This window comes from Daphnia magna, linkage group LG7, assembly GCF_020631705.1.
Source record: "Daphnia magna isolate NIES linkage group LG7, ASM2063170v1.1, whole genome shotgun sequence".
Classification (NCBI taxonomy): domain Eukaryota; kingdom Metazoa; phylum Arthropoda; class Branchiopoda; order Diplostraca; family Daphniidae; genus Daphnia; species Daphnia magna.
Genome location: NC_059188.1, coordinates 1,391,039 through 1,416,925, shown reverse-complemented (window position 1 = coordinate 1,416,925; position 25,887 = coordinate 1,391,039). Strand labels below are relative to the sequence as shown.

Genomic DNA, 25,887 nt, shown 5'->3' with positions numbered 1-25,887 from the left:
GGACTTGTAGAAAGTTTTGTTTTTTTGGGTGGGGGGGTACGACTTTTGTTTGGTCAGGAATGAGGTATAACGAAGAGCAAAAAAAAAAACAAAACAAAACTTTGCGAAATACTTTTGTTTTTAATCTGACTGTAAAATCTCGAATGTTTTTTGTTTTGTTTTTCTGTAACTTGTTCTGCAAGTCGAAAACCGGATGAAATCGATTTGCATATTTTCACAGTTGGTGCGAATCGATCTGTCATTGGCCGTCCGAACTTCTCAATCGGGTGTGTAAGCAGTTGAATATATTCGGGCCAATTATTTCCGAATGCAAATCCAAAAATGTTTTCAATGCATTCTGAAAAGTTGCATTCATTTATCTATTCGGCTTCCAACTGTCACTGCCATATTTATGCATCTACGTGCGCGAATTTTCAGAAATTATATCGCTATCTTCTTCTTAAGAAATTGAAATCAGCGTACAACCCATGACCTCGGGTTATCTATTTTGCATATGCAAATTTTCTCTTGTTGGTTGCGTATATAGAGAATGATGTATGTCCCTCACCGTTACAGCTCCGTTCCCTGTTTGAAGTTGCGCTCGTTCTTCCCACACACCCGAAACCACCAAAGTGTTCTCGTTTTGTTTAATTCTTTGAATTTTTGTTTTTCTTTTGACATTTTAGACTGCAAAAAAGAAAACCAAGAAAATAGTGTCACGCTCACGCCTCCTCCCCTTCAAACCTTTGCGTCGCATCCCTTATTAGCCAGCACCTCTATACTCTTGTCACGAAGAACGTCTCTTGGTGGGCCCTCTCGTGTCAATGGAATGATTGGAATATATTATAGAAACACGGAGAGGGAGGCAAAGAGAAAAAATTTCAAAAAATAGTGCGCCGATGAGTCGTCCTTTCGGTTGTTGTCAACATCGTTAGAATGCCGCTCGTTCGTGCGGCATTCTTTGTTCTTAATTCTGTTTGCGTGCTGCGTGAATTAGGAAATGGTGGGCGTTATATTTGTCGTCAACCGAACAAATGATTTTGCGCAGCCAGTCGCATGATAAACGCACAGGCACTTGATGATGACGGATCGGACCTTTTTTTTTTAAAAAAAAGAAGATCCATTTCTTCGTATATTCACCGAATTTTTACAGACGTTTCAACGTGAACGTTTAAGCATTTCAAATTTGCATTTTCAGAGTCAGTCTTTGATTTCTTTTTTTTTCAATTTCCGTTTTTATTGAATGAGAAATAGAGTTCGAATCAGAACTGACTTTCAAGATGTCGCCTACCAGTTTTTGTCTACACACAACGGCAAAGTATTGAATTTTATTTCTTTCTTTGTTTAGCTCTTCAACTATATGAAACAATAGGACTGCGTATCCTATCGTCCGCATATTTCATTTCCAGTCAAACGTGTGTCAATAGACTTTCATTTCAACTGCCAAATGGGGATATAGCCATCACGATCGGCGGATATTAACAAGGCATCGATCGTCCCTCCGTATTGAAAAAAAAAAACGAACACAAGCAAAAGAATAAGAAGAGATGAATATCGAACAGTTCATTTCGTATGGAACGTCGGCGTGATGTTTGCACGGTCCGTTCCTTTCAACGCGCATTCGAGTCGGTCGAGCAAATATTGGACGAGCAGCACTGCAGTTGTTTGAACACGACGCTCTCGTGTATTAGTATGTAGACGGATGAAGAAAGTACTACATATAGGACAAAAGAAGTGTGCAACGAAGATATAGGAGAAAGGATACACACACACTGTAAACACACGCATGAAAAATGGGTATAGGAAATCAAAGTTCTTCCATTCATATCTGAAGGCCCCGGAAAAAAGATTAATGGACACGGCCATATTGAAAAAGTGGGGCTTCTGTTCTTTCTCTATCGCGTATTAAGCTTTCCTTTTTATTTTTTTTAAATCCTTATTCCTCTTTTGCTGTCGAAGAATCTTTCATTCCGGTTGCATGTAAACGACGATAGGGAAAATCTTGCGATCGTGAGGGGGAAAATAAAGAAAGCGTTTGCCTCTTGAAAACAGTGGCTAATCTCTGTGGGGTTCCATATTGATCCCTGTTCTCTGTCTGTCCCGACTTGTCGTAAAATTCCATAGCAGCCCTTTTCTCTTTTCTTAATGGATTGATAATTATGGAATTAGCATTTTCCACGAGGAGCAGCAGACGCTTGTAAGCAAATGCGATCGCCATTTTCTTTTCTAGAAAACTTGAAAACTCGTAAATTCCACAGTCCTAATATTTGGGGCTCCTGATGCTGCCCTCTGCTGTGTACGATAATGATAACTAATGAGTCGCTTGTTTCTTCTTCTTTTTTAACGATCAAGCGGTCAACATGCGAAGATCCTCGAGGGCTTCGCTTTCTTTCTGGTGTGTCTTGCGTGTCGTGGGGCACCTGCTGGGCAGCCGTCATCAACATGGGCCTTGTTCTATTCAAGTTCTTTTTTTTTCACAAAGAAAGAGAAATAAAGGAGCAGCAGCATGGAGAGCGAAGCCAACATGAAACTTTGATCGATGGTCGTTGGAATACCGCTCTCGTGGCTCACGTCTTTTCACGCTGGAACAAGTGCTCGAATTCACAGCAAACACTGTTGCCATACCCTCTGCTGTCCATTTTTCAATAAGAGCAAACTGGTTATTCCGTTTTATTTCCAATTGCACCAACATGTTTCGCTAATTATTTTGTATTTTTAATGGAGACGACAACGAGCATCAGAAAACAAGCAGTTCTTTAGTTTTATTTTAGACAGACTTAAAAAGGACTGGAGAAAGGGGGGAGGGGAAACGAGTCATAGACCACCTAGTAAAAAAAAAAACGATCGTTGTTTCTTGAACAAGTCAAAACGAAAGAAATGCTGGAGGTATGAATCACCATCACGCAATCCACCACACACACAGACACACGTCCAAACGGCCACAGCAGCAGCATACGTGATGAGCATCATTATAAAGCCATAAAGGTGATCTTCGAAATAAGGGAAGAACGATGAATGGAGACGAGAGAAAAGCCAGACATGTATACAAGACAAAATAAATGCATGGCCAGCGAAACGATAGAAGTAAATATACTTTAGATCATGTAACAAAAACCGGTGTTGAAACGCTTTCGAATTTAAAGCGAGAAACGCGCAAAAATTGGGAGAGATATAACATTATCTATACGAAAATGAATGAAATGCCAAAGATAAACATTTGTTTGTTTTTTTCCCCTTCTCGATTGAATAATTACTTCATTCACAATGAACGTGTTCAGAAATAATATGGATCGAGTTCAATGCCAACATTCGCGTCGATCGTCGATTCGAATCACGTGCGTCATACGAAATGTGAAAGAAAAACAAAAAAGGACTTGTTCACAAGGATGTTTGTAAACAAGAAGATAAATATCCTTTTAAAAATGTATTGAGTGATCGTTTCTGATGTGAAGATGATGCTCTCTGTACAGTGTCAGAAAAAGAAATGAATTCGAGAAGGCAATGATGGAGTCGACATGTTCCATCATCAGACATGATGACATCGTCGCCTACATTAACATCGAAAGAAAATAGCAAAAAATAATAGAAAAACGACAAGATGAAAATAAAAGAGTAATTTCAAGGATATATACATTTGACTATATAGCCGAGTCACGAAGTCCTTCGAGAAAGCGGATGAAAATGGAAAAATGATGAGACCCACCCATTTTTTTCCCGAACGAGCCAAATAGATTATACACAGTCCCGGCTTCGTTTGCCTCTACATATAATCTCGACCACCATATCCGGATGAGATCTCTGTTGTGCAGGAATTTATGTATATAATGTATATATTTTTTTAAAAATATCTATACAACAGATGGAAATCCCGGCGGAAACATTGGACGTCCGACTCTTCTTTCCACCTGTGTCGGCGGCGTATAGAAAATCCTTTTTTCGACCTCTCATCTTCTTATACTATATAAACACAAAAGCCTTTCAAATATATATAAAATGCTTTATTAAGATATTTCATTTTTTTTTTGTGAAAATCATTCAGGGAAATTTCCCCCCATTTTCTATCTGATTGCTTGAAGAATTAAAGACCGCCCAAGTTGTTGACGCCGATGGCCAAAAGAAAACAAAGTGCCAATTCAAAGAGTGACATGCTCTAGATTTCCAGCTGAATTTTTTTTTTGTGAATTGGATTTTAAAAACTCGTTTTTTTTTTAAATCCCATTGCTGTGAAAAATTTTAGAAATTTATTATTTTTTTTTTATGCCCAATTCGTTTGAAACGTCAAAGCTATGTACGAGAATCAAATGAAAATGAATGAGGACATCAGACAAGGACTAATTGCCAAATGTTTTTACTCCCTGCAGATTTCACTGGAAAATGACTCAATTATCTCAGCATGTTATTATCAATTCAGATATTCATTCAACGTCATCATAATGAAAACTGTCCTGCCCCGGTACTTTTCGCTTTGTTTCTGTATAACCTTTCGTAATATGACCGGTGGCTCTCTTGTTATTTTTTCAGTAGCAAAAATAATACATTCAAAGAGACTAAGATAAACTGATCATTTTTTTCTTTCTCCATCCTTATACTGCCATGAAAAGTCGCATTTGCCGGCAGTTGGCACTGCCAGTGACTGATGATTAAGGGCGTAAAAGAGCGGCGACTCGTATTTATTATTTATCATTCTTCATTCGCTATTTGATGGCTTGTACTTATACGCCTTCATATTCCGCCGTCCACATGATTTTTGTGTGTGTAACACGATCAATCTTTTTGCCCAGTTCTTTCTTCCATCCCTCTGCATATTAATAATAAAGGCAAAAAAAATAAAAAAAGCTACTGCGACTTATTTGGACCCGTTGATGCTTACGTCTTTATATTTCTTGTCCTATTTTTTTGTTTTTCTTTCCACTGTGGCAGCGCATGTTCAACAACAAAACATTGGATTAGGAACTCTGAACTGGCTGTGATTGGCTACGAGTGTGAATAATATTAGCTCAGATAATAAAAATCGGTAATTTCTTTTCCTATTTTCCATATGAAGGAGGCGCTCCCCTGGCTCGCACCTTTAACTCAATTGAATATGCAAAACAGCGAAACACGCGCACTGTCGCAACAGGGGAGTTCGTGCAATTCCTTCTACATTTTTATTTTATTTTTTTTTCAATTTACGCTAAATGATGGTGGCCTTTTTTTATGATTATTTTTGATAAAAGCCGCTGAGTAATTCACTTCTTAGTTGTATATACTTTTACGCACTTGGTCGGCGATAGCATTGCGTTCTATGCTTTAATTAATACTCCACTAGTCCGTAAGTGCCTGTATCTCTTCACTTTGTGGCTTACAAAAAAATATGCGTTTGTGAATAATGAAGAGTTTCTTCATTGGCTGTGGCTGGCTGTCCACATTTCTTATGTACTTCACGGTGGTACTGGTGAACATCATTCAGTTCGAGAAAGAACTGTATAAGAATTCCGCGAGAGTTCCATCACGTGTGGTCCTTTGTTTTTTTATTGCGCTTTTCATGCGAACAGGTGAACGATCCATTTCGTTTGAGATCAAAAGACGAAATAAAGTTGAATTAATGGGCGTTTTTCGGCGTCTAAAAATTGCGTCATTTCTTTTCATTTATTCAAGAGACATGCAAATTGATGAGGCAAAGGTTTGGGAGGAAAGATTATATATATGTTTATATATTAATGCCAAACAAACACAAAGACGAGTACGTGTTTAACAAAACGTTTTTACTGCTATAGCGTATTTACTCAGAGTTGTCCCGTACAACCCAAGTTATGACGCACAGTTGGCTATAATTGACTGTTCAACGCATAGTGACAGGTATATAACCTGTCATTATACCTCTATTTCTGGTTGTTGTGTGGATATCTTTTGAGAAAAACCTTGAAAGACAAAACACGATACCCTATTTGCATGGGAAAAAGAAAAGGCCACGTAAGAACATTTTACAAGATAATTACACTAACCGAAAATAAAATGGGCATTTTTACTGTGCAACGTTTTGACTAGATATGGGCGGTTTTCGTATTGACTGTGTCTTTGGTGCAATCATATTCTCAACTGCCTTTTTAGGCATTGAAACAAGGTAAACAAAAAAAATTTAAACAAAACAAACTAGTCAGACGAATAGAACCCCATCTCAGTTTTGCCAGGGCGTGGACTATAACGTGTTTCTAACTTTCGAGTCGCCCAAGGTCCATTACGACTTTGATACGCAAAATGAAACAACATGCTCACAATCTTCGATAGTTTTCAAAAATGAACAAAAATGGGGTGTGTGTGTGTGTGTGTGTGTGACGCCAGAGAAGACGAAGAGAACAAGAAATTAGATGTTATTGTTGGGACTTTTGTGTACATGAACGAAGAAGAAACGCCTTATTAGATGCAAGTCTTTCACTCGTGCATGAAAAGAAGAGTCAGTTGTCGCTCATCATGGATATATTGTACGACTGCTACGGTTACAGGATCGACGGCACACACTCAATCAGCGCGCACAAGAGATGCTGATGGATCCCATCTTTATGTATTGGCGCTCTATATATTTATACAGTCGATCTATACACGATGGGGAATAAAGAATCGAACGAGATATCCATATCAATGATATGCCCTTATATCTACTGCAGGATCGACGAGAAATATCTATACGCATAAAAGAAAGTCTTGGAATAGCTGTCGGCAAACAGAAGAAGGGCCCGCTTTTCACCAACTGAATAGCCAAACGTTTCCCTAAAATAAGTTTAAAAGGCCAGTCAGGTGTCAAGCATTGAAGATTCAATGGCGTTTGCATGTTCCATATGATGAGTTCGGCCTTTGAAAAATCGTAGCCTTTGATAAGATGCTCGAGTAGAGTCCATCTCGTTTTTCCCTTTCATTTTGGGGTCTACTCTATGCAGATTTAAATCTTTCCATATAGATCAATGCCAGCCAAGTTTGAATAGCTTGCATTTCAGCGCTTCTCACGCTTGTGTATATATATTGCCGAGCCGTTATGGGCGTGAAAATACACCTTGACAGCGAACAGCTTTTGGCTCACTGTGTTTGTTTACCCATAGAAATCGTCTTGCACGTATATACGTATGCAGCGTTTTTTTTTTTCACGCCGTCGTAAATTTCGTGGCACCAGTTTCACGCCCTGGCCTAACCCCGCCTCCGTTGCGGGAGTATTATACGATCCATTTAATTCAGAAAAAAACAAAATTCATCCCGTGTAATGTACCGAGGCTTCTCAATTTCGGGTTGGAATAAGCACAAACTTTGAATCCTCTTTTAGATGTTTTGGTTTGGGTTGGTTTATTGAAGACATGGCGAACTGATGTCCACCTGCCGTCTGCCACTTGCGGCTTTGTGGTCAGATCGTTTAATTCTTTTTTTTTTTCATTAGAAATTTTCTGATTCTTTTCGGGACTTGGGTCATCGTGAACGTTGGCTGACCGCTAGTGTCTGTTACATTGGGAATGAAAAAATACAAATAAAACTGTTGATGTTGTATATTAACTAGCAGGATCGGTTTTTATAGGGAACTGCGGTTCGTTGAAACGATCGTGAGCCAGAATCTGAGACGCGGGAAAGTGGACACTGTATACACACCCATCCCCTCTGTCCCGATGTGTATGTAGGATTGTTATTGCCATGGCCGGTTACCAAGAGCCGGCAACATAGGTAACCCAACCCAATCGAAAGGCGAAACGAGAGCTCCGCGTGATTAACTTGTTTAAAATAAAAAGATCGGGGATTATACTCGAATGACCTGCTGCTTGATGCTGGTCGATATTTCCCCTTTAGTTTCATCTCAATTTTGAATGTACATAGACTTTCATAGAAGCATCGTGATTAATATTCGTTCGGTCCCGAACTGTTGATGACGTGGTAGCCGAGTCATGGAGTCATTGATGCGGGCCTCCCTGAATTTAGTCGTATCAAGAAATTTTTTGGGGAAATTTTAGGGAGTGAAAAGAAAAAGAGAGTCTGACTTGCGAAGAAAAAAACAAGAAATTGCTTTGTCAGCAGACGTCAATTAAAAGTTCAGTTGGGAGCGCCTTCAAATGCTGTCCGACGAATGCGCATGAATAAAGATGCTTCTTGAAATTGTAATACTCAATTTTCATTCCTCGTTTTCTGCTTCGACGTAATAAAGCTATTCCTCTTGCTAATTGTCGGAACAAAAATTGGATCTGAAATTTGCCCTTTGAAAGAACAGCTCGTTAGCATTTGAATCAGCCCAATACATAGCAAGTATTATATTTCTTTTACGTTTTAAAAATCGACAAGCTCCTTAAAAATGTACAGTGAATCCAATTGGCTTTCCCCTCATTACTGTCTAATGAATATTGACGAATTTCTGGGATTGGCCAGCTGATTTTTATAGCCACAGCCGTGCCGTTTCATTGCGTCTACGTGTATTATACGCGTCGTTGTTTTCCATTTCCCAATTATTCATAGCTTTTGCTAACTGTAAAGTTATACAATATTAATATCATTTCCTCGAGATGCCGCGGGCGCAATGCCAATCCCCTTGGTTCGTTAACGAGGGAAAAGGACATCGAGAAAAGGGCCTATATACAGCAAACATTTCCTCCCCATTCTTGAAAAAGTCGAAACTTTATCCGATTGTCATAAAATAAGGTCCAACCGGAAAAGCCCTCACAGCAGGTTGTGTATACATTCGATAGACATACACCGTATACAGTATATACACAGAGAAAAACGACAAACATAAACATTCGCCCTTTTTCTTTTTTGTGTTTTATAATATAAGGTTCTGTCGTTTATTGGATACTCGTAAAAATGTCTTTTGACGAGGAAAAGAAACAGCAAAAGTCCCGTTCCTAAATAGTGTGCCATCACATTTCGACTTGCAATTCGGTGAAACCTGTTGCAATTAAACGCTGATTCCGAATCAAATATTAAAGTTTCCCTGTTAATTAAGGGCCAGCACCCACAAGAGATCCGAACGTCTTATCCTCCCTACGTGCTGTTTGTTCGTGGCTTTATTTAGGCCACCCAAAGTCTTGCGTTGCGTGTGTTCCCGACGTTATGTTATTGACTGCCATTTAGCGATTTAAGGAGCATCGATCGTTTGTATAACCGTAAAAACGAAATTACAGCAGCAAGATCCGTATGGCCGTCGATGAATATCCTCTTTTCACCAAAAAAGCTGAATGTCTCATCCTATATAAGGCATCAGACAGAAACGAGTTTCAAAAGAAAAAAGAAGCTGATCGGGGATCCACTTTTGCAGGCCGTGATCGTTTTATATGTGACGCTGATTGCGTCCGTCGCTCCCGGTTTGGAAACTAATAGCCTCTGATGCTTATAGTGTGACCGAGACAGACGATATTATACGCTCCGGCTAACACGGTCGATTGAATTAAAGAAAAAAAAAGGTGAAGGGAAGGAATGAGGATTATTTTTTAAGAAGAAGAAGAAGAATAGACCCTCATTTCTAAATAGTGTAATTTCGTGCTTTGGAATGATGACGCTGCGGGATGCAAAAAAAAATAAAAAATAAATAAAAATATCAACCATTACATCAGCCACCGTCTTTCACGGGTCTTTATGCAAACAGCATCAGAATAATTATATACGTATATAGGCGAGTTGAACGCGAGGCACTTCATCACGACCAGACGCTTTTGGAAAACAGTCTCGGCTGTATATCTATTTCATTTCTCATCTTCAGTTTCGTCCTTTCTCGTGAATGATGATACTTTATTTGATTTTTTTCTTCTTTCCCTGCCACTTATTTATAAGCTCAGTTGATTCGTCGATGCAGCCTGACGACGAGACGCTGCCGCTAAAAGGAGTGCCACAGGTCGTGAGAAAAAGGGTCACGGTTATGTACCTCTGTCAACTATCACGTTCCACATCAAACAGCAATCAAACCCCAAGAAAATGATTCACCATTTTAAAACAAAGCAAAGATAGGCGGAAAAAAGTCGTTCACTTAAAAGTAAATCGTGAAAGTTCATTCAGAAAAAATGACACGTCCATTTCATCAAGTCAATCAAGGCCACTTCGATGAAAGAAACGATTTCTTTGAAACGAATTTTTCGTTTACTAATATAGAAAATTCGATGACATTTGTACATTTCCGGTTGATTGTCGAGGCTTTAAGTTGTAGTTGAAATGAATTCCCAAGCCCAAGCCGATCATGGCCTCCTTCTCTTTCTCTTCCCGTCGTTTATTCTAATGCCCATCTCTCCATATATTTTATGTAGATGTACCCGTATTTAGATTTACGGAGCCTTGATATGAATTGTAAATTCAATGAACTCTGCTTCTCCCCAACTAAAATATTTGACTCTTCAATTTTCTTTTTTTCCCCCTCTCTTTTTATTTTTTCTTTATAAATTGTTTTCCCTTTTTTTTTTTGAAATGCCCACGAAATTCGATGACGCATGGGCACAAACTGGCTCACCACGTCTGTTTATCTTTGCTTTTTAAGCCGATTAACTTTAATATATGCATATAGAAGAAAAACGGAGAGGAACGGGGGTGATGTGCAAGGACCCCTCCCAACTACCTTAGTCATTCAGCTGCAAAAGCCAAACATTGCCCGGCCTCTGATGTCGTGACCATCCGTTAAGTGCTTAACTATAGAAAATTCACGCGTCTTTTTTTTTAAATAATTATTATTCAACATCAGAAATGACATTCCATCTAATTATTTCATACGAATTCGATCGGCTAACGAACGAATATTTTTGAGATCGATCATTGCAATATGCAAATTACGTATATCTCATACGAGAAATAAGCCAAAAATGAAGAGCATCATCTTGTCAGTTATTCAATCTAGTTAGTTGAAGCGTGATCCGTGGGAAACACGGGCGGATGCGTTTATTTCGGTGCCGCTGGACTGGAAAACATCCAACTTTTGTGTTTCGCGTCCTGTACACGTTCGCGTGTGTGTATGGAAAGTAGCAAGCCCGGGCCAAATAGAGAGAGAGAAAGAAATAGGGAGTGAACAAACGATGGAGGGAGGAAACCGAAGGAAACTGTTGGAGAATTACCGGCTCTATTGTCGACGATCGCCGACCTGTGAGGCCCCTTCTCAGCTATTCCATCAACGGCGGCAACAACCTCCACCCCTCACTACCGACAACACGAAATGAATAAATAAAAATAACCTTTAAGCTTCTTCTTCTCTATATACATTTTGACTGGTTTTTCTTTTTTTTTTTTGACTTTGTTTAGACAATAAATATCCACGCAAAATAAATAAGCTAAAGGTAAACCCTTTGCAAGATCCAAAAAAAAAAAAGAAAATCTAAAGGGAGCGATGGAAAAACAGGGCAAAATCGAAAGTAAACAAGCGTCGAGGCAACGTCGCTTGTCAATACAGATAGCAAGTAGCGGACTTATGTGTTCTATATCCACTAGGGTTCCATATCCAATCACACCATCCGTTATGACGTCGCTTTCTTTGCGCGCACCGTTCGAACGGCGTCTCGGTTTAATGGAATACAAACAAGAAGTTATTTAATTTTTTTTTTTTTTTTTAAAAGGGGAGGTCGATATCCTTCTGAAGCCTTTAAATCTTTATCGTTAAGAACAACACACTTTCTTTTCTTTTTTTGGGTTTTTTTCTAAAATAAAATGCAAGTACAGACTGAATTTTCATTGAAATGATGAAAAACACGCGAGTCTAGACTTTTATTTACAAAGTCTGAGGGCGGTCACGCCACTATATATACTTTTAACGCTTTCAGCTAAATAATTGGAAACCGAAGGATAACTGACTTGCTTGCGTTGTATATAGTATACGTAATTATCAACTGAGATCAGTGAACCTAGCCCTTGGCTTTTGTAATGGAGATCTTCCATCTCTCCAATGATTTTCTCATTTGATTTTTTCTTTTCTTTTTCAGTTGTTCTATCATCCAAAAAAGAAAGAAAAAAAAAAGGGAAACACATAGAAATTCAAACTATAAATTATGAACATTAAATAGGCCGGCAGTGATGAACGAGCCATCATCCTCATCAGGTGGTCTTCGGCGGCGTGAAAGCAGACAGACTGACAGCTCCGACAAGCCGAAATATCCCTAGACAAAAAGAAAAAGAAACGAATCAAATGAGTGATGGACTATTGTTATTATATGTATCAGCGGTCAGCCATCAGCAACACATTTTCCAAACAACGTGCGACAGGTGAGCAACGGCGCCTTATATTCCCGACGAACGAAGTGATGGAAGCCCTCTGTTTTTTGTTTTTTTAAATTTCCATCCTAAAAATTTTCCCCTTGAAAATAATAAAAAATTTGATCAGTAGTCGTTAAGAGAAATGTTTCTCAACGAGGTGATGCGGGAAGAATGTAAAAAAAAAATAGATTTGCATTGCCAACGGCATTGTTTTCTATACTGGCGATACGTCCCCATTTTCATCTTGTTTTCTTATGTGATGCGTTTGCAGCGCAAGTGAGTAAATCACATCATTCTTTAACTGACGTCCTACTAAAATAAAGGGACAAGGGCGGATCGATTTCGCCCTTTTGTCGGCCACCCTTCGTTAACGAGACTCCGTTCTTTTATCTCATCGCCGCGTGTAAAATCCAATTGTAACATTACAATTCATTACACGAATAGCGGAAGGGGTGCAGGGCGGAGTGTTGACAATAAAACAGGGAGCGGACTCCAAGTTTATTTTGCCCCCCTCTTCTCTTTCTTTCTTTATAGTATAACTAACGATGATGATCAAAAAAAAAAAGGGCGACCGGGACAAGGTGTCCAGGAAAAAGAGCCTTGCTCCGGAGTTACAGCCACGATCTGCACCCATGCGATAAAAAGAATAAGAAACTACAAAAATAAAAAAAAAAAAAGGGATGATATTCATTGATATTCTTTTGCTGTTGTAGACAATGGGTGGATCCCCGTTAACGCCCTGCCACACGCGGCTCTATCTGCCATCTCTGCGTGTGTGTAAGCAGGAGCAGCTACACACGATTGTGATAAGCAATCTATATGCATATGGACAACGAAGACAAAACGAACACGGACACGCTCATTGTAAATCGAATTTTCGATCGAGAAGAAGAGGTTCGAATTGAGTCCAATCGAAGGCCAACTGGCTGTTGTTTATTCTTATTGGGAATTTTGTTGGTGGGGGTTTGATATAAGTTCGTTTTTTTTGCGAGGTGACAGGACAAGGTTGATGAAACGAGAGCTAAGAAGAACGTGATAACGAGATGTCTCGGCTCCAGATTTATCGCTCTTGCTCACGACAGCCAATTGTACGAGAACAGTTTTTGTTTGAAACAAAGTCCTTAATGGTCAGAGTCTATCCCCCAATTATGGAGAGGACGAAGCTCGATATCTTTCAAAATAAAATAGAAAAACAACGAAGAAGAACAATCACCTGTGAGATTGTTGTGTGGAAAGGATCAAACGACATCGAAAGCCAGCGGCCAACGGAGTGTGTGCGTGTGTCGATGTAATTAGATTGCAATTTGACGCTACATCCGTCACGCGGGATCTGTGTGTCTCCTAAGACGTGGGGATCATTTCACTCATGGAAAGACCCTAGATGGAACACTCTCCGAGGCTTTGCCCATTTTATTTGAGTTCTTTTCTTTTTATAAGCCAACTGCTACGTCTGGGGAACTGTCAGTGGAGTCGTGAAAATCAACGAAAACAACGCCCACCAAAAAAAGAGAAGGAAAAGAACAAAAGATATGTTCCAAACCGTCGAAAACAACCAAAACAAGGTGAGAAATAAAGAACAAACAAAAAAAGAAAATCAAAAATTCGATTTAAAAACAAAAAAACAACTTTGGAATTCATCGCGTTTTTGTGCGCAGCCTTTCCACCTGCATTCCTGGTCAGCTGGGGCTTCTCTTCTACTTGTCAGTATTACTTTGTTGTTATTATCATTCATTACTGTAGTACCTGAGTTTGGAGCAACAAGTTTCAAGTGAGAGATTCTCCGACAGTGAAGGGAAACGAGAAAAAAGGCCCCTGGGTGTTTGGTGAGTGCTACACACATTTTTGTTTCCCTCAGTTTTTTGGAAACGCAACGGGGAGTGGCCATCATTTGCGTATGTTGAGAAAGGGAGGGGGGGTGGAATAGAAACTGAAAAAAAGGGAATTTCCAACAAGTCTGGTGTCCTGCTATAACGAGCCCAGAGGATTTGAATATCCCCTTTTATCTAACGTTGCATATGTAAATCGCCCAGCTCAAAAACTTCTGGGGGTCGTAGTTAACTTTGCAGTCAGCTCCCAGTGTTATTAAATCGATGGCTCGTTAGTCCGCCATGTCAAGCCGAAAGAAAAACAGAAAAAAAAAATGATATTTATTTTGGTCGTTGCCAGGGATCCTCCGAGATCAATAATTCAAACGCAAGATTTTCAACGTACATTGTGTGTCTATGCCTCTTTTTCTATCTGGCGTTATTATTTACGACCGAGGACGCAGAGAGAGAACAACAGAGTGTGCAAACGCGTCGAGAAGATGATGAGGCTATTTAACACACTCTTGTATGCAAAACGTATTTTTGTCGCTGGCTGCTTGTTGCCGATAGGAAGTACATTTTTTTGGATGGATTTAAACACACACACAAAAAAACGGGGGGCTTTTTATCAGCGCCACGCAGCCCAAACACGTCCGGCGTTGTCCGTTTCTCTATAGGGCAAAGTCGGGCCAATGGAAAGATCACCAAACGTGCGAATCAGATTCCAACACCTGATGTAATATTATATATATAACCCGAAATAACAAAGCCTAAACAAAAACAAGATAAAAGTAAGCAGGCACCTGTTTGTATTTCTAGACGTGTTTTGACCCTCGTTGGGCTTGATGCCTCCCAAGATTTATTTTAGACTCGCCCAGGATCGTTTACATTTGTTTGACTTTGTTTGGTGCGTTCTTTTATCGGATCTTTCTAGAAGAAAAAAAGAAGAGAGGAATAGACAAGGAAAAGGTAATCAAAAGAGCGTTCGTTATAACTTCCTTATCGGCTGCGATTCGTGCGCGTGTTGGACTATTAAATCGCCATACATGCCACACGTCTATAGCGATTTAATAGTTTGAACAGTTTTTATGTCATTCCCATTTTTTATAGTGATTGAATTTGTTTTTTTTCTTCTATCGCCTTTCCACCTTTTGCGTATAGAATGCTGTCCACATTGTGTATATAAATCAAAGTGTGCTGAGGTCATGTCCCGAGCGATTACATCACGCATAAAAATCCCCTTTCTCTATATACAGGCTTATGTGTGCTCTCTGTTTGCTGTTGTTTATTTCCTACCGCCCTTCAACCTTATTACACATTCACGTCAGCAGTCGGCTTGTTATAGTCTATCTGACTGCTTCTCCCATAATATCATAAGCGAATTTCGTGTTATAGGCGGGTAACTTAGGCAGCTGCTTCCAATGGCGGGTTGGGGGGGGAGTAGGATTTTTTCGACTGTGAGGAATGATGAGAACGGGAGAAAAAGCTTTAAGTGGCTTGGTTCCATGTGAACGATTGAGGGGGGTGAGAGATTTCCCCGTGGATCGTAACAGCAGCCAATATTACTCATATAAGGTTTTTCGTGGTTATTCGTAACTGAATTACATCCCCCAACTTTCAGAGCCCCTCCCTATAGATTCTCAACCCCCGTGCTTGTGCATGGTGAAAAGCAGTGCTATACATTCCGATGGTAATATATTAGACAATACCAATGTGGTAGAAACAAGTACAGCATTAACGAATCGATTTATACGAGGGCGATGTACGAGCACTTTGTTGTCTACCTACTGGGAATTTGCGTCAGGTTGAAACCTACGAGTGCGTACATGCTTATTATCTTGCAGATTGTTATACAAAAGAAAGCTGAGCTGCTGATGTCAAGATATCTTGACCCGTTGGAGAGTGAAGAAACTCGTACATCGGAAACGAAACTAAATGGAACCTGTCGCTTGCGTAATAACGTCCTATAAAATCTGATCACGATAGTTATGGAGCTGTCCGACTTGGAGCGGGAAGTGTATCAGGAAATGAGCTGATTTCCTGATCGTCTTCCAAAAAGACTTTGATGAAGATTTATTCGGTTTGAAATGCTGTTGTTGGCGTGTCGCCTACACGACAGATCTAAAAATGCATCTTGTCAAAGTTTTCCTGCATTTATCCGATGTTCGTAGGAGAATTTTGCCGATGATGGACAGACAATATCGTAGCCAACGTGATTCGAAAATAAACTGGCTGCCAGGAGACATTCGCATCATCAGTGCATAGAAACGAACAGTTGCCAACTCTTTCCGAAATTGCATATCATAGGAGCGTCCCTATCGCCAGTATGTATCCATCCACTTTCAGAGTATGGTTATCCAAGTAACGGTTTTGGATGCTGAAAATATAGTCGTGGGAAACAAAAAAAACAAGGCTCGACATCTTTGCTGGTGAATCCTTATAGGCAACAACTGCGGACGGAATAATAAATGTGTTGCAGGGGAAAAACAAGATACACGTAAGAGTATAGCACAATGTCTTGTGTCTGAGGAAGATGAATGTAATGGCGCTTTGCGTTCAAACTTTATATGGTAACGACACCACGAATTACGACGTGTACTGTGTTGTTCCCATATCAAAACGAGAAGACGCATTGAATCTACGTTGTTATTGCGGTGATGTATCGAATTGGCGTGGAACGCGTCGTCAGCCTTTCTGTCCAGTAAATTTGCATAGCCCTTCGCAAGATTGATTTTTCACGTCAACATTCGATAGCGTTACGCTGCATTTTCTTTCGTGATCTAGTAGAATTTGCACTGCCCTAATTTTGGACTACCGCGAATTTCAAATTGTATTAAAAAGTTCAAGCGTTTTGCTTTTCGTTTTAACCTCTAATAATTGTTTTTTCGGAATTTGATTAGCGTTACAGGTGCCTTGAGGTACGGCACGAAATTGTTCATCACGCATTCGGATGATTGCCCATAGCTCACGAACATTGTGGGTGGCAACATTCTCTTCGTGTAATTTTTCCATCGTTCAAAAAGCTGGTAAAGATCGTCACGAAATGCACGATCCTCATTTTATTCTTTGGAATCAAAATGGCCGTCTGTCCTTGGCGCGGTTGACTTTGTTGGTGGAATCAATCTCAGTTTATGGCATTTTTCATCCATCGGTTCAGTAGATATTCAACAGGAAATGCATCCAACACCATCTCGCGTGCTCGAAATGGGCGGTTCGGGTCCACTGCACGGTCAGTTAATAGCCTTCCTGTCGTATGTGTCAGCCAAAGTGACTCCCGCGTGAATTCGGTATTTCCCTCGGTGTTTTAGTGTCGAGTCCAGCGTCCAGAAGATTGATGTTTCAAAGAAGCTACGAAATGAAAACTGTGATAAAAGGAAATTCATTTTGAATGATCGGTGCTGACGGTCACAGACACGCAATGCTAAATGCATTTTTCGGCCATGAAATGATAATTAATTCTTAGAGAATGCGTACGCAGTAATGAATTTCGGAAGCTTTAACCTTATGTATAATTCGCCATCTCTTGTCTGAATGTTTACAGTGTTGGATAATTACGCGTGCCATCGGCACGGTCCTTTCGGGACTTGAACATCCTGCAGTTTCACGTCATCTGCCGAGAGCTTCGGCAACTAACAAGAACGGGAGCCGGAAAATTTCGTGAATATCGCCAGATCACGTAATGTCACGAGACATTCGTTTCGTACCGAATCAACATTGGATGAACGGTATCAAATATTTGTTTAAATTTTTTGTTGCATGTCTAATTCGCTAATTTAAAAACGCAGATACACATAATACATTATGGATAACCAAATAGCGTTCAATTTGTTCGCCAGAAAATATTGAAATTTTCTTTGAGCTCAAATCTAAAAAAAACCAAAAAAAACTAATTTGTGCATTGCGACCGTAAATGTGATCGACATCGACTAATTAAAAAGGATGTGTCGATCAGACAAACAAAATTAAGCGATGCCGAGAGGATTGCCAGTCCAAGGGTAAACGTCCGGGCATGGGACGCAGCTTTTCATGATACGCGGCCCGATGGCAGATGCCTCACCATCGTAAAAACACGAAACCGGCTGACAAGACGTCTGTGTCAGAGGAGGGCAATTGAAGAAGTTTGCAACTTGAGACAATGGCTTAGGATCCTTCATCCAATCGAGTCCCTGAACGTCCAAAAATGTCATTAGTCAGTTTTTTTTTTTAAGGTAAGGACACGATTTAAATATGTCTTACTCTTCCTAAGGGGACGATGTAAACGTCGTCTTTACTTGACAAATAGTCAAGGAACTTCTTGTAACCTTCTAGACGGAAATTAGCCGATTGGAACCAGCCGTTGTTGTTCAAATAGACACCGAAAGGAGCCTTGCTACTGAAGTAATGGCGTTCGAAATTTCTCTTCAAAAACTGGTAAGTTTCTTCCAACGTCTTTGGCCTACAAACGAAGGCAGAAAAAACAAACAAAACATCAACAAATTAAACGTCATTTTCTATGTCAACTTGTGAGGAACAAAGAGATTATTACTGTGGACAGGCTTCCACGGTGTTGCATCTAGTGCCGTCGTTCTCCAAAGTGATCTGCCATTTTGAAAAGAAAAATGTGCCATCGTTAAAGTAGAAGCCAAAGAAACCAGTTGTGTGTAGTTACCACAGGAACTGTCCAAATACCAGGAAATTTGTTACTCGGGCACGGTGGAATCAAGCAGTCCTGCATAGGAAACGAAAATGCAGTTTGAATGAATTCGATCATGGGTGAAGGTGAAACAATCTTCGATTTACGTGTTGAAATCCTTGATCCAAGGTGTAAGGCCAAACTGGAGGGTCAACAAAATCTGTAGTTGGTAAAGAAGAATCGTAGAACATGTTGAGTGTCTTCATAGCTGAAAACGTTTGATCTCCGCTGGTCTGCAAGAACGGAGCCCGTGAACCCTTTAATTCATTCAAAAAACAAAAAGAAAATCACATTAATTTCCAACAAAAGCAAGACTTCTGCTTGATCTTTTAAACTCACGCGGATCGGTGCCTTCGGGATATTAGCGAATTTGGCAAGAGCGTCCTTCATTCCACCAATTTCATCGACCCATTCGTTGGCCGACTTGGCAGCCCAAAGTTCTTGTGGCGTTCGATGCCTGTTTGCAAAGTAAACAACAAGAATTTCGGTTAATCAGTTAACTCCAAATTTGAAAGAAAATACGTTTGAAAATTGGCGCGAAACTCACGACATGCTGTGGGTGGCGATTTCCTGCCTCTTGTGGTAGAGACTGTGAGTCAGCGTGAAGTCGTTGTACTCTTGGTAGATGAAGAAAGTCATACCAATCGGGCAACCATTGGGATTCATCCGATTATTCAGTAGATAGGTGTAATTGTCGTAATTCGTGGTCGTGACGGCGCCATCGAAGGACAGAAACACCAGCTGGGCTGTGATCGTTTCAAATGGACGCACGAATTGATGTTATGACAATTCATTATCGTATATGTGTAATAGAGTCGAATTTACGTGTGTTCGCTGGACTCAAGTTGCCTGGTGTAGAGGTAGACATGCACCTACAGGCGGGAGCAACGCAGTTCGTGCTAGAGAAAATAGAATTTAAGAGCCCATCCGCTAATCGTGAAAATAAACATTTAGAATAAAAAAAAAAGCGACTCACGAATTGCATTGCGCCTGCGACTGATGGAAGAAGACGGCCAACAAGAAGATGACGGCCAAAACTCGTTGCATCTTGGCGTAGGTTTCCCGACTGGTCCAGCACTCCAGACAAAATGTGAAAACTCTTTCCTCTGTGGTTCATTTTCTTTTCATATTTATAGTCAAACCTGTTGAGAAATATCAGCACACGTTACTAAACAAGCGATTAAACACATATTTTATTAGGAGGTGGGGAGATCAAACCAGAAAAAATTGTTCACAGGATGTTGCAATGGTTCTCCAAAGATAAAAGTTTATGGTACTGTAGCCTCTTTCTAAATAGCCGCTTAAGACCATTAGCACGAGATAAACAATGGCTACGCACGTACGGCGGCCACTGTGTGTTAACGATTGGTCGTATAATGTTACGTACCATGGCACACCATGTCGTCATATTCAAATAATGAAGCCCATCATGTATAAAGTCCTTTTGATAAGCATTTTTGCATACGCATGTTAGTCTACTAATGCGATCACGTTGCGCTACAACCTCTATTTTCCATATTGAAAAGGTTCAAATTGTTCTTTATGATTGGACGATATTCACCCGCTATAGTTGGAAAGTAATCATTTTCAAATAACTCGAAACCCCGGAAAATGGTTAAGGCACGGCAATTTGTTTTGTGTTTTTGAATTTTCAACCGCGCGCGGCATTCTTTTGATTTAGCGTGACTAATAATTACGGTCGACGTCGCACGGGATGAGAAAGGCGAAATTGCGGGTCTTCGTTTAGCACAATAGGCCCTCCCACGATCTTACCCAATCACACACACACACCCTGTGTGCTAGATTGCAGCTATAAAGCACCCAAAACTGAACCCGGAATGTCTTTTATCAGATTGATGTCGTGACTTAGCGGCTTCTTGAGTTCGCGTAACAACCGAACGATACATTCCCTCGTTATGACGTCAGCGCCGCGTGAGGAGCTTGATATATATTTGTAACAACCGTCTCAAACGTAGTAGCTGTAAGCAATCTGTTGGCATGGAAGAAAAAGAGATTAAACGAGGGCCACCGATATCGTTAAGTGACCTCACCTTCAAACTAATTTCACACGCACGATCGTTGCGAAATGATCTGCGTCCTTCTGGTTTCGATGTTAATCAATAGCTTGAGCCTCGTTTGTGTTGTCTAAGAATAGAGCACGATTTCAAATTCAAAATTCACTTTTATCCCCTGAAATAAGAACTAAAATTTGAAGTTCTAATCAAGTCGGGAGCGCAGCTGTGAAAAGATCTTAACTAAGTGTCTCTGTTAAATTCAGCATAAATAATATTTGGTTTTACGCGTGTTGTGATGGGCTCGTTTTTAGCTTCCGCCAGAAGGGTCCCACATTTGGCCAGGGGTTGAAACCTTTTCTTCTGTGTGTAAACTATGTCGAAAGGATCTTTTGCGAAATTCTCGGCTGATTTGACGATGTCGTTATCAGCATCCGGGGGGAGCTGGACGCATCTGTCCTTGTACGTGATGAATCCATCGACGACTGTAAGTAGGGCCAATAAAAGGATCAACCACCTTAAACCATAGGTCATTGTTAAAAAGAAAAACAAAAGACGGCAGAGGTGGGGACAGAAAACAAAAAGGAGGGCGAGAGAGCAAAGTCTTGTACTACATAGGTGGTTCAGCTAAATTATTTTAGCCATTTCAACCGTCTTTTGTTTTATTTGCTTTTTTTTTTTTCTTAACCACTTCTTTTACGGACTTTATTTACGTCTTTTTACTCCCCCTCCACCCTTCGATTTGCGTCTGTAGGATATGGAACACGCCCCTTCCCCCAAAAAAGAATCTTTTTTTTTTTTTAAATCAGAGAATGCAATAAACGAAACAATAAAACAGAGAGAGGCGAAAACTTCTTCTTTCTCTTAGAGCCTAAGGTGCTGAGCCTTCCCCCTTTGCAAACGCGGAGGCTCTCGTATATAAAGAGAGACTGACAGTCTTCGTTTCGCAATCATTCGTCCTCACGTTCTTGCCTACTAGAGAGTCGAACAGAGAAAAGAATTCTGCAGATTGAAAAGCATCGGGAATTCTTTCATCACCACATCCCGCAGCTATTCCATCAACGTATTTGTCTCACCTTCATCATCGCCGCTAAGGTCAGTACGTTATCCATATTTCTTTAAAAATGTGTGCTCGTTTGCAAACCGAAAGGCGTTTAACAAGTAGTTACGCAAAAGTTCGTGTGTATAAATCAACTTCTGGGTATTGCAATTTAAATATCCAGAAGATGATGGAGTGCCTGTAAAACTTTAACTGCGTGTAATACCGTCGTTGATACATTTGTGTTGGACCTTTTAACGTTCAATTGTTGGTTAATGTGAACTTTAGCAGAATAAGAAAGGTCCGCGATGACCAGTCACGGAATAAAGTGATTATAACTATTGTAGACATTGTAAACAAACATCCTCGTTACCACAGTTTGTCTCGCAGCACGAGAGCTGCACGACAACTAACTGTAGATCGTTAGGCTAATTTTATCAATACCAGTAAAAACTTTGTTGTTTTTGTGATTAACAGAATGGACGTTGCAAATGTACGCGTTTTGATTGTGATGCTGTTGGTGATTGGTCTGGCTAGTGCCCAGGTGAATTTCTCCACTAGTTGGGGAAAGCGTTCGCCTTCTGTTTTATCAGCAGCACCAGCATCCTCAGCACAAGGATCTTACCTCGCGCTACGCCAAAAGCTTCATTCTAAGAAGGAACCCGGCATGGAGTCACAACACAACGTTCTTCCGGATTCGGATTCTGGGGCGCAAACGGTTTACGACGAAGCCGAAGCCGAAGACCAGCGAACGTCCGGTTTACTGCCCAGTCCTTGCTTGTCTCTCCTCAAAGTTTTGATGTTAGTCAATCAAATTGCCGAGGTGAGTTATTTTAATCTTTTGATTTGTAATTGTTAATTTTTGGGGGTGGTTTGTGACAAAACCTATTAAAAATGACCGCTAGGTGGCAGCTCTTGTATTTACAGAAACGAAAAGTGGAAGAAAAATGATTTTTCCATTCTTGTTCCAAGTCTGCGGCTTAGAAATATATTATAATATATGGTAGACGCTTTTCACAAAAGCCAATTAGCGAGACAATTAATGATTGAACGAAAGTGAAGTATGGAACAAGCGAGGACCGGGCAGGCTCCTCTTCCGACCAATGGGGGAGAGAAAAGAAGATGTATACGTGTAAAGGGTAGAAAGACTTGGATGGCCTCTTCTCTTCATTATCAGGCAGTGGCAGATGAATTGATCCTGCAGAACGCTCTCGGTCCAACAATCACGACAAATCACTTGTTCCCTCGCTTTTTTCTTCCCTACTCCTTTTCCCATTTGTGCCCGTGCAGACACTCACTTATACACGCTCACGAAGTCTGTATTATTATAGGGGAAAAAAAGTGGTTTGGAGGTAAGTACATATGCAAATTGGGGGCACAGACAAGAAAGATGATTACTAAACGACCTTTTTTGCATAGTTGATTTAAATACTGAATGAATAATTAATTTTGCCTCGTTCTTCTGTTTGTTTGACATGTAACACTTTGAATTTTTGACACTTTTTTCAACAGACGGAGTTGCAGAAAGTGGAGAAATATGATCGGCAACAGCAATAGTGGTCATTACCATAAGAAAGGGCGTGGCTGCGTGATTTTGCTGTGAATTTGACGACGTCGCTTGTTCCGATATTTATTACTATTTACACACCAGCGTCAAATCGATTCTGTTTCTTTTTTTTTTTTATGTTTATATACATTTATATTTTATCATGTTCGTTTGTGATTGTCGTGACGCAGCGGCAATCAACATGTGTCTGTCGAATTGAAACATCCAACGATTGTGTCTTTGTCGTGAATATTATTATAAATATTTAATATTTATAAATGTAACAATTGTCATTCGTGTTTGTTCATCTTTGACATTACACAATCAACAGTGAAAAGAAAAAATGTTTATCATTCATCGGAGCAACGTTAATTACGAGTTACCTGTGCACACCTGCTGGCAGTGCAACTATATACCCGAAACGTGCACATCTGTTACGTCACGATTGTGTGATTATTGTTGAACAACATCGGGAATCTGGCCAACATCCGCACGAAAGCTGTCATAACAACTGGAACGTGCCCAAACACCAATTTACATAAACAAAAAGTAAGTCTGTCTCACATAAAGTTATGTATAGATGACGTCTAATCTGTTGCCTCATTAGTTAATTATTACAACTTTAAAAAAAAAAAAAGAAAATGAATAGACGCAATACTGTTGAATAAATCACGACGTTCGTGGATTATTTATTATTAGGCTAACAAACAGTAGAAGGTCAAAATATTTTCTTTCTCTTTGTGTTGTCATTTCTATCCGACGCTATACGCAGAGTGCCATTTTCCCTTTTGTGTTCACGTTGAATGACACGTCCAGAAGCCCGACACATTCTTTAGTATAACTTGCTTTCTTTTTCGGTTGTGCATTGCGCGGGCTCATCGATCACGCTCTAATACAATTCGCATGTATACCCAATAAATGTGTTGACATGAGATTGGACGTCCAGCTCGCTGAGTGCAAGCCAACAGTATGACGACATTTGGTCCTTCTGCGAATATTCGATCCGTAAATGACCCAACATATGGGCAGATCCCTACAAAATTGATAGAGACTATTACATCAAGTCAGGCTGCGTTTAAAATTTACTGTTCAACCTTATGGTTTCATTTGCATATCGCCTTAAATTCACTGTCAGTTGGCTTTTATTATTCCGTATCAAATTGCGCAGTTTGCTGACCGTTAGAACAGACACATTTCGATGATAATATGACACATTGTATATGGGGACGCAGCATTCTCACGACGGCCGTGCATAAAAAAAAAGGAAGGGAATAACGTTCGTGAACGCACGTGAGGACGATGTGAGGGCCGGCTTTACGGGTTTCTGTACAAACATCATCTTGTTCACTCGGTTAGCCAGGGATTTTCAACTCTGCTGTGGCTCCTGCTTTCCGTGTTATACTCGCAGAGCAAAGTCGTCGCGATCGATCGTCACGATGGCAGCACAGCTTCCCCCCCACCCCCCACTCCATTTTTCATTTCTTCCCTTCTCCGTTTTCTTCCGTTTACTTTCGTTCTCCTCTGCCCCAGTAAGAGCATCTGATACATCAGCTCTATACCTTTCCCTTTAAAGATTCGTACAGCTGCAACAGTGCCTGGGTTATTTATGTTTTAAATTCAAATGAATCCTTCCTACTGCATTCATGCAAATTTATGCGGAAATACTGCATTTGAAACAACCGTTGATTTCATTAATTATTCGCTAATTGTGTGTGTCTATATATATATTCGTGTAGATGCGCACCTTTTCTCAAAACAATAACAAAACGATTTTTTGTTTTGTTTTTGTTTGTATTGTTCAGCCATGTCTTCCATCTCTTTTAAGACGGGCTTTTCTTTCTCCAAGCAGATATTCCAGCAGATGTATGTCAAAATAATGGTACAAACAGTCTAGCCTGTTTCATGTACAGCACCACTGGCTGTGTCAAAAAAAAAAAAAAGGGCAAACACAAGAGAAACGAGTAGAAAGACGGGGTGGTGTGTGTGCGCTCCCGTCTACGGGAGCGTGCACGTTCAATACTTGCTGCAAAGGCGCAAAATGTTCCCTTCTTCTTCTTCTTCTTCCTCTTATTCGTTATCCTTTTCTCTCTTTCTCCGAGGCTTCTCGCTACTCGTCTTCCCGGAGAACTTCACCAAAAGAGAGGCAGGGCAAATGTCGGTCCGTCTCCTCCCTTTTTCCGTGGGCCAGTGTTGCGCTGACTCGTCCTTTCCTTTTCCATCCTCGTTCTTTTAAAGTCAATGGCTTTTTTTTTTTTTGAAGTTCCATAGTTCACTAACAGGGTTTCAACGACACCAGCAGAAAAGCTGGACGTTAGCAATTCTCCATCAATGTCCACCCCCGTACCAAAAAAAAAAAACAAGCAATTGATTTTATTACCTTTCTAATACATAATTTAAAAAATGTATTTCTTTTTTTAAAGGAAGGTGGGGCGTGTCAAATTGAATGCACAAAGAAACCAAAGATAACCTCGATAACTTTGCCTTTGAATGTCGGCGTGACTGACACTTTCTGGCAAGTGCGTGAAAGCCAAGTTCCCTTTTCCTTTCGCAGATAATAATGCACGCACGCGTTCAGTTCGTACAGGTCGACCGGATACGCAGACAGTACACACCTTGATCCGTAACGGACGCCTATTGTTTGTTAGCGGGCTTCACACGAATGTCCCTTAAAA

At 40.3% G+C, this 25,887-nt stretch overlaps 2 protein-coding genes across 2 annotated transcripts; one reads left to right on the top strand and one right to left on the bottom strand.

Annotated features, from left to right (window-relative positions):
* Positions 1–17,681: 17,681 nt before the first annotated feature.
* On the bottom strand, positions 17,682–19,742 carry LOC116927695 (chitin deacetylase 7). Its single transcript, XM_032934725.2, has 9 exons — positions 19,595–19,742; positions 19,444–19,517; positions 19,166–19,364; positions 18,958–19,075; positions 18,726–18,875; positions 18,595–18,654; positions 18,472–18,524; positions 18,183–18,381; positions 17,682–18,112 (listed from the first exon to the last, which is right to left on the bottom strand). The coding sequence occupies exons 1-9, from the start codon at positions 19,663–19,665 to the stop codon at positions 17,909–17,911; spliced, it is 1,128 nt and encodes a 375-aa protein (XP_032790616.1). The 5' UTR covers positions 19,666–19,742; the 3' UTR covers positions 17,682–17,908.
* A 1,705-nt stretch (positions 19,743–21,447) lies between these two features.
* LOC116927696 lies at positions 21,448–23,508 on the top strand. The gene is made up of 3 exons (XM_032934726.2): positions 21,448–21,725; positions 22,147–22,492; positions 23,182–23,508. Exons 2-3 carry the CDS (start codon positions 22,148–22,150, stop codon positions 23,224–23,226), a joined length of 390 nt encoding a protein of 129 aa, XP_032790617.2. The 5' UTR covers positions 21,448–21,725; position 22,147; the 3' UTR covers positions 23,227–23,508.
* Positions 23,509–25,887: the final 2,379 nt, after the last annotated feature.